This window comes from Sitodiplosis mosellana, unplaced genomic scaffold, assembly GCF_009176505.1.
Source record: "Sitodiplosis mosellana isolate CC-2019 unplaced genomic scaffold, AAFC_SMos_1.0 Smas_scaffold_27, whole genome shotgun sequence".
Classification (NCBI taxonomy): Eukaryota; Metazoa; Arthropoda; class Insecta; order Diptera; family Cecidomyiidae; genus Sitodiplosis; species Sitodiplosis mosellana.
In genome coordinates, this window is record NW_022595269.1 from 539,212 (window position 1) to 549,044 (window position 9,833).

The 9,833-nt window shown below is 33.8% G+C and overlaps 1 protein-coding gene across 1 annotated transcript; it reads left to right on the plus strand.

Annotated features, from left to right (window-relative positions):
• Positions 1–2,359: 2,359 nt before the first annotated feature.
• Positions 2,360–8,704, plus strand: LOC129568855 (ankyrin-1-like). Its single transcript, XM_055447180.1, has 24 exons — positions 2,360–2,561; positions 2,699–2,717; positions 2,791–2,837; positions 2,934–3,032; positions 3,120–3,216; positions 3,279–3,382; positions 3,651–3,749; positions 3,848–3,949; positions 4,000–4,104; positions 4,206–4,295; positions 5,540–5,638; positions 5,709–6,008; positions 6,255–6,344; positions 6,532–6,633; positions 6,744–6,842; positions 6,929–7,030; positions 7,103–7,201; positions 7,276–7,359; positions 7,443–7,538; positions 7,616–7,714; positions 7,833–7,931; positions 7,996–8,094; positions 8,183–8,266; positions 8,375–8,704. The coding sequence occupies exons 1-24, from the start codon at positions 2,504–2,506 to the stop codon at positions 8,560–8,562; spliced, it is 2,460 nt and encodes an 819-aa protein (XP_055303155.1). The 5' UTR covers positions 2,360–2,503; the 3' UTR covers positions 8,563–8,704.
• The last annotated feature ends 1,129 nt before the right edge of the window (positions 8,705–9,833 follow it).

Below are 9,833 nucleotides of genomic sequence, written 5' to 3' on the forward strand. Positions count from 1 at the left end.
ACTAGGTAAAAGTGGTATTACTTTTGATAAAGTAATACTCCTTTTAAAAATAATACTATTGTTTGAAAAAAGTAATACTAAAGTAATACAAGGTAATATTTACATTAGTATTACTTAAAGTAATACTAATACACAGTATTACTTTTGAGTGGTTTGCCCCTCGGATATGTCTTTGTGCTGTTCACGTGATAATATCCTAATCACTTTATTGGAATATGGAAATGTTCACATCTTCGCAGCATGCACAAAACACACTCCGTTTCAAAGTCGTTTCAAAGTTGAAAAAAAGAGCCACAGATGGATCGTTGTTTGCATATGTAAACAACAATCCATCTATGGTAATTTATTTAACTTTGAAACGAAATGTGTTCTGTGCATACTGCGAAAATGTGAACATTTCCAAATCATGCATATGAATTAAGTGATATGTCCCATACATTTGCGTTACATTCAGGCTCATCTACCATGATTACGTTGTTCTATTCCGTAACTACAGTGTTAGTTAATGCAAGGAAATACGGAATCATATTTACTTTACGCCACTCAAAAAGGTGAATGCGCTCAAAATCATACAAATCTACGGTTTCTCTGGAAAAAGCAAAAGCGAATCTCATACAAGACCATAGCTCTAATATGTATTAGTAACACTTTACATAGAAATATGGACAGCTTCTCAACTATTCTGAAATTCCGATGAATGTATCAATGATAGTAATGCCAATGGCCACATCTTGAAGAATGTCCGAAACCTTTCGATTACATGTCATTCATTCCCGAATAACGATTCGATTAAGCGTTGAAATGGATGACTCACAAAGATCTGTGGAACAGCCAAATGTTTCTACGGCTTTAAGCTACAATATTAGCAAGTATCAGTAAAAGTGCTTTCCAAAGGTGAAATCGTTTCGAAGAAATTAAAGTGATCACGCCTTTTTGCCTTGTTGGTTGCATAAAATTTCTTCACAAATTTCAGCTTATTCTTGATTGGAATTTGAATTCCAAAGGGTTTGGCGTGGCATTCAGCTTTGACGGTTGAATTCAAATACAGAATTTAATGCATCGTTCCGGTGTTCTCTGTAAGTATGCTTAAGTAGTATGAGCATGAACAAAGAACCTTTATCAACCTTAAACTATATCCACTTCAATCGAAAATAATACAGGCTAAAACGGTCAAATATTTTGAATAAAAGTAAAAGTAATGAAAATCAAATGCGAGTAGAGCCGGTGTGTAAAACAGTGTAAAAAAAACTCCTTAAATGGCGATGGTTCTTTCAGGGACAAAAATGTCAGCATATGAAGAATATGGTCACGTGGAAATAGATGAATTGCAATAAATATGACATAGATATATTGTTGTATCTCTGGAGTGAAAACTTTTATTATCTAATCGATAGTTTGACTTTTTGTTTCAATTTTGTGCAGCATTCCAATCTAAAGTAAAAGTGGATATCAAGACTGCTTTGACTGTGTATTTTGACTATCGAAGATACCTTGAAAGTAGCGGCGATAACAGCGATTGAATCTAATACAAGCTGCACGAAAGTGGCACCACTTAAAAACGCCTTTGATTTGCATTATACATTGTACAAGTACATGCAAGCGGTGAGAGTTCGAAATATCAAATAACAACAACAAATACTACTGACACGATCAACTCTCGGACAACAGTGGTATTTTTTTCATTGCAGTCAATTGAGTGTCACGAACGGTCAAAGTTTCAATATTTTACGTTTTCCAAAGTACAGATTAATCACATCACTAACAATCTGTACCAATCATCATAAGGCGTCTCCACTCGTATCAAGTTTGTATTATGAATGTTGAGGTGCGTGTAAAACAATACAAGTGAAAGATGATACACGGAATTTATCTGTACTTTCAAAACGAGAACTTATGTAAAATGGCGATGCGGTTTTAAGATGTTATTGTATTGAGTAGAAACGCACTAATTTTATGGTTTACTCTGTATAATTTATTTATATTCTGTCAAATAAAACAACTTGAAATTAAAATTTAAGCCGCATTCGGCATTTTGCTGTTCTGTATCGCTTTTGGTTGAAAATGATTTAATTTGGGAAAACCCAATACAAACCAGTCGGAAGTTTGATAAGCAGAGTACTGCAAATTCATTCAAACCGTTATCAATAAACGCTGATGCACACAAACATTGATACGCGAACCTAATGTCGATGCCAACATCAGCACAGTTCAACACTTAAACAGTTCCGAATGTTCAGCAGATAAGAATTTCAAAGCATCAAATGTGATAGGAATGTTTCACATGCATGTTAACATGAACTTGAAGTAAATTTTACTTGAAGTAGTGTTTCAGTAGAAATTTCGCTTTGTTTGCGATCGCTGGAGATTTTTTCATGGTTCTCCTTTATGAGTGATTCAAACTGTGTTTATCTTATTCAGTTAGTGTTTTCAAATACTATTTTGATATCTTTCTATAAAAATTGTTCAGAATTCTGATTCAAATTGCGTTTTTGAGCAAATCAAAATGAAGGCAATATTCGCAATTGCCCTGTTTATTGTAGATCTCAATGGTTTGCTGGCAGGTAATTCAGCACATTCTAAATTAATCCTCCCTTTAAATTTTCTACTTTATTTAATTTCTTGGCGTATAAGTCATGACATACTTCAATGTTTTAAATTTATTCCACGGTATTTCCCTCCATGCCATAATCATTCGCAGACGATAAAAAGGCAGACGAGTAAGTAAACCAGCACATTTTTATTTGAAAATATTTCATTTGAAAAATTTGTACTTTTTTCAACTTATTGTAGATCTCTTTCATCAAAAATGAATGAGCTGCGAAATGCGATCAAATATGGTGAGTTTTTCTTCTAAGCAAAGATAAAAAAGTAGTTTTTCTTTTCTATTTCTGCTAAGAAGGTGAGAAAAAATCATCTCGATTCATTATTCCTAGAGTCTACATTTGAAATCAGAGATCTTATTAGACAAGGAATGGATGTGAATGCTCACTTCGACGATGGACAAACTCCAATTCATGTGGCGGCTGACGTTGGTAATTGCCAATTTTACAAAACAAATAATCATTAGGCTCATCGAAAGTGTGTGCTCACAAGCCATTTAAACTCATAACTTAACTCAGGAAATGCAAACATAGCAGAATTGTTTCTTGATCATGGTGCCAATGTCAATATTTTGAGCCTCAATGGAATTCCAGCTCTTCATATGGCAGCCAGAAAAGGAAAGTACCAAATTGGAATTGAAATCATTTATTTTGTTTTAATCTCAATTTCATTGAAACAGGCCACCAATCTGTAGTTGAAATTCTTGTAAAGAAGAATGCAAACGTTAACTTCCAAGAGCGTAATTTCAGAAATACCTCTCTACATGTTGCGGCTGATAAAGGTGATTTTTTTTTTGGTTTATTAGTTTTTTATTGGTTCATCACAAGGCTCTGAATGAAGAACAATGTTTAAAACCACCAAGTTTACTCCAAACAGAAGCGAAGAAATATTATGCTATCATTTTCTATATTTAGCACGCAAGAGAGGACGCGTCCTCTTAGGGTGCAGTCACACTTGGGAACATGGTTCTGGACATTGTTTAGTCATGCATTCAGCCAGTGTCGATTTTTTTTCTAAATATATATATTAAACATTTTTTCAACATGCAGGTTTTGAAAGCATTGTCAAATACTTGATCGACAACTATGCAAATATCAACGTCACCGATAAAAATGGTCATTCACCGCTTTATTATGCTCTCAAAAAAGGTAATTGAAATGTAATCTCATTTCAATTTTTAATTAGAAAATATCATATTTACTTAAAATTTGTCTACTGATCGAAAAATCCATTGAAATCGAAACAGGTCATAAGAAAGTTGCTGTGATACTCATTGAAAACGGAACAAATATTGATTTTGAACTGGGTGATTGGAAGGGACTCATATTTCGTTGTGTTGTTGATCAAGGTAAACGTTACCTTCATTTCTTTTACTGTATCTATAATGAGTTGATTTAGTTCAAGGTACCCAAAGAAGAAATCGACTCATCGCTAAATTGAATAACCGTGGAATAGATACTGATGTTGATTGGCCAACTGCGTTTATTGAAGCTATTAAAAAAGGTCATTTTGCGCTCTTTTTGTTTTACGTTAAACGTTATAGCGGTCACACGCTTGAAGTTTTCAAATCAATATACCATGAAGCATCGTTTTTCTCCATTTAGGTGATGCCTTTTCGACAGAGTTCATAGCAAAAAACTGTATAAATAACTTACGTGGAATGCAATGGTCCGTTGTGCTGGCTGCACGAACAGGTGAAATTATTTTAATTTTATTTTTTTCCAAAATATTTTCCAGCATGACTCTTGGCATCTCAATAAAAAAAACTACGCTACAAATATACCGCGTGTATTCCCTGCGCACGCCAGGTTTATACCATTTTCACGCTTACGCTTATTTTATACATAGTTTAATACAGAGTCGAAGGTATATTTAATCCGTATGCTTTGCATGCGGTTCACGCTAAAAATATGCCTTAAATATACCTTCGACTCTGTATTAAACTATGCATAAAATAAGCGTAAGCGTGAAAATGGTACAGTAAAACCTGTCAATAACGGAATCCCATGGGGAATTTTTTTTTTCCACTATTGACACGAATTCCACTATTCAAAGGTTGCGTTATTGACAGGTTTTTGAGTCGAACCAAACATGATTTTCCATTATTGAGGGTAAAAAGAAACAAAAAAAAAACCGAAGCAAACATTTTTATGGGTATTTAATGATCAAATCAAGCGATATAATAAAGGTGAGAAGGAAATACTGAAATAAAAGTATTTTTCAATAAATGAATGAAGGAAAGAAAGAACGAAAAATGAAAAAAAAACCGTGAATGACAAACATTATTATTTAGAACAATCAAGCAGTCTAAACAGTGACTCAAAATGAGAAAGTAAATGATACTCATTTCTTTCACTGCCAAATTGGCAGCGATAAATTCTGCATTTCATGAAACGAAACAATGATTTTCAAACTTACTGTAAATATACTGAATTGCACGCGCCAATCGAGTGGATGTGTTTTTATTGGGAGCATCAAAAATTTATTTGCATAAAATAAGCAATGATTTTGGCAGACGAAAGTAAAACATGATACTGAAATCAATGTAATGTACATTGTACTGAAGGATTTTTATGATGATCATTGGTTTTGATAAAGGAAAAAATATAGTTTCAAATGAAAAAGACACGGAAAAAAGACGAAAAAAAATTTCGTCAAGAAATTTTTTCCACTATTCGGAGTTTCGGTTTTCCGTTATTAACAGGTCAATTTGTATGGGAGAGCTCAACGGCCAAATTTTTTTTCCACTATTGACACGATTTCCACTATTCCCAGGTTCCGTTATTCACAGGTTTTACTGTTTAAACGTAGCATGCGCAGGGAATACACGCGGTATATTTGTAGCGTAGTTTTTTTTTATTGAGATGTCTTTATCTTCGATTGCATCAATTTTTTGCATCTATAAATTTTTAAAGTTAGATTTGCCTTTCTTCATTAGGACAAGCGGAAATTGTAAAACTTCTCATCGAAATTGGTGTCAACGCGTCTCTTCCAGATGCAAATGGGACACTAGCTCTTTTTGTTGCCGTTGAAAATGGTAGTCAAGGGCCAATATCGGATAGTGACCATCAAATTAATATTGAACCAAATAATTGTTCCAATTCAAGGTCATGATAAGGTGGTTGAGATTTTAACACAATCGGAAGTGGACATCAACATAAAAAATCGATCGGGGAAAACCGCTTTGCACGTTGCAATTGAGGCTGGTTCAACAAAAATGGTCGAGTGTTTAATCCGAAATTCGGCGAATGTCAATATGAAGGATAGCCAAGAAAATTCCCCTCTTATGCTTGCCCTCAAGAAAGGTAATGACAACATAACGTTGCTGCTGATTGATAACAACGCAGACCAATACTTAGTTCATAAAGAATGGGGACCTGCCTGCTTTGGTTGTATTACACGCATTGGTAAGAATAAGTTTAGTGGCGCTGATTAATGTCAACAATGTTGGTTGGTGATTATCCAAAGCGTTTTTCATATGGATACCACTTTGGTAAAATTGCCATACGATCTAATTAAATTCAGTTTGGAATCATGCTTGAAAGAGACACTTAAATATTTTAAAATAATCGAATTTCTCAAATCAAAGCTCAAACACCTAATCTTAGTGAAGCATTTGGCCTAAGCTTCCTTTTTATTATCTTAATTATCAGCTAGCCGCAGTATAATTGAAGCATTCAACAGGAAAAGTGTGCGTATGGAACAAGATTGGAAGCAGGCAATTCAACGGACAGTTGATGTCGGTAAGTTCCACATTCAATTGATTCATTTGATTCTGTATTCAAATCAAATTTAAACTATCAAAAAGTGAATGAAGTTTATTATACTACACTATCAATTAGATTAGCATGAGTGTCAAAAGTTTCTTTTTGTTCAAGCCAAAACTAAATTTATCATCGATTTTATTGAATCGTTTCAATTCCCATTTAGATGATGCAAGAGGAACAAAAATGCTCATAAAATGTTGCTTTGAAGATGGAGACGTTCAGAAATTGAAAGAGTTACACCTCCTTCATTTGGCCGCTGAAAAGGGTATCGTACGATTTATTCACGGCATACAATTTTCTTCAACATTTCTACAAAAATGCATTATGGCTTGAAAGTCTCCTATTTGAGACAAAAATATTGAATTTTTCATTTAGGTAATGTTGATGTCGCAAAAGTTCTCATTTCCCGTGGCGTTGAAGTTGATGCCAAGAATGACCAACAAGAAACAGCTCTTCATTTCGCCGCTCGTTATGGTAATTAGCTGGAATTACTTGTGCTGAGGTCTTAATCAATTATGTGCTCATAAAAATGAAATCTTTGATCAATTTTGAAATTGTAGGTCGATTGGAAGTAGCCAAAATCCTTATTGAACATCGCGCCGATGTCAATGCTCGAAATGGAGTCGCTAAAAGAACACCACTCCATTTAGTTGTTGTGAATGGTGATTGAATCAGATTTTGTATTTTCAACACGTTTCACCACAATAAATAATTTCTATCAATTTTTGCCTTAGGTAGTGGAATGTTAGCCAGAGTTCTCTGTGATAATGGTGCCGATGTTAATGCTTTGAACGTACATGGAGACACACCACTTAGCGATGCTGTCTTGTACTGTAAATGCATTCAATTCCATTATTGTTTTCATTTAAAATCGAAATGTTTTGATTTATCATCATTTTAAATCTAGCCGCTCTGGATGTGGTTAAAGTTCTCGTTGAACATAATGCCAAATTATATACTGCCGCCATTCACGATGCTGCCATACATGACCGTAATGACTCAAATTTATGTTGGATTCATTAAAATGGATTAAAATTGTCTCAAAAATCATATTCGAACCCATTTCCATTTTAGAGACTGGAGAAATCACTAAGTTTTTCATTGAACATGGCGCCAACATCAACAGAGTTAACGATGGAGAGACACCTCTTCATGCCGCTGCTCGTCATGGTACTTTGACGGAATTCTCATTGATCTTAGCTCTTGTTGTGTTATAACACGTTCACATTATTTTGAATCAAACCTAGGCAGAACTGGTGCTGCTAAAGTCCTGATTGACCATGGTGCCAATGTTAATTTCCGAATCAAAGATGGAGAAACGCCTCTACATCTAGCTGCTCGTCACGGTATCTGAATTTTTATCTTAAAACCCATTTAAGTTATATGTTTTGAATATTGTTTATAATGATCAACGACGTACGTCGATTCAACGTTTTGATTTCAAATTACAAATTGAAATTCCAGGTCGGGTGGAAATAGTCGAACATCTCATTGAACGCGGCGCGGATGTGAATGCTAAAACTGAATTTACTCAAAGAACTCCACTGCATTTTACGTCGAATGGTAATTGAATCAAACTCCGTTAAAAAACGCAATTTTATTCAATTTCCGTCAATTTTCGATGCAGGTTATGGCTTGTTAACAAGAGTTCTGTGTGATAATGGTGCCGATATCAATTCTTCGGACAGATTCAAAAGCACACCTCTTAATGATGCTGTTATAAATGGTAAAGTGAAGCATTCATTTCGATTAAAACATTTTTGTTTTCGTTTATAAACGAAATACTCTGATTTTCAATCATTCCAACAAACTAGCTGCTCTGGATGTGATTAATGTTCTTCTAGAGTATGGTGCTAAAGTCAACGATAAAGCAATTCGCGATGCTGCCATTCATAACCGTAATTATCCAAGTTTTTTTTTTCACACTCTCAAAAATAAAGTTTTGCTGAAGGATATCCAGAATTTAAAAAAAATCTGATTTGGCTTTTGATCTATTTCTAATTCAGCCACGGGAAAAATCACTAAAAAGTTCGTTGACCACGGTGTCAATGTCAATTTGGGCAACAATGATCGACGTCTGCCATCACGTCGACAAGGCGCTTTGCTGCCACCTCCACCAAATCCTTTACCACCGGCAATATTTCACCAACGTGTCCGCCTCTGCATTCCAGCTTGTGCCAGATCCGCCACTTAGATGTAAATAACCTTTCAAAGGTTTCGTATCACTTCTTAAAGGCATCGATATCAACGAGGGCTGAAGCCGATTAGACACACTTATTCATTTTTTTTTAATTCAAAGTGTAAAATAATGAAATTTAATTAAAAAAAATTATTAAAATGTCGGATGCTTTTCTTATAATACAGAGGGCAATCCACTCAAAAGTAATACATAATACCTGCGAAGTAATACGAAGTAATACTAGGTAAAAATGGTATTACTTTTGATAAAGTAATACTCCTTTTAAAAATAATACTATTGTTTGAAAAAAGTAATACTAAAGTAATACAAGGTAATATTTACATTAGTATTACTTAAAGTAATACTAATACACAGTATTACTTTTGAGTGGTTTGCCCCTCGTCATAATATCAAAACAAATGCAAATGACGCAATACATTGATTCCAAATGGAACATGGTGAATGATGGCGTTACTTTTGAAAACGAAGCATTTAACCATCACACAGTGATTGAAACTAACATACAGAAAAAATGAACCCCAAAAAATAACATGAACTGTGATAATGTGCTGTGAGCCAAGTGCTTATCTTCAGTTTTCTGATAAGGAAATGATCTTACTGGGTATTTGTTTGATCAATCACCGCCATTCATAGAAAAAAAAACAATTTAGAATCATTTAAAAAGACTGGAAAACGAACATTGATAGCTAATGCATTTTTTATGTTTAGAGATTTATTTTCCACATTTGATTCACCTTTTTATTATTATTGATGAAATAATGAAATTAATGAAAAGTAACGCAAGGGCAAGAAAAATTCGTAATTGATTCCATGATGCATGCAATATTTACAATGATAATTAAATCGAACATATTTTGTCCATTAAATAAATTGAAATTCAAACATGGACATAGAGTTATTTGGATATAATTCAGTCAATTATAACGATACATCTATAATACTGTTAGCACGAAATAAATTTTGATTTTTTTAGCATTCGATCCATATACGCCCAGAGGTATATACCGTGTTTTTATAGTAAAACTCTACACATTCTTTAAAAAAAAAAAAGAAAATCAAATTCTCACAAAGATCAAGAAATAAGTAAAATTCTGGCAAGAACATCGATCCATTCTGAAGATGATGTAAGTAATGACGCAAGTTGTTGGTCAATTCATTTATTTTTGCGTTGTAAATAAAACAAATGAAATAAGAAAAAAGGAAAGAAAAACAAATGGATAAAATATGATTGACAAAACCGATCTTTTAAATAGAATGAAAAGTGG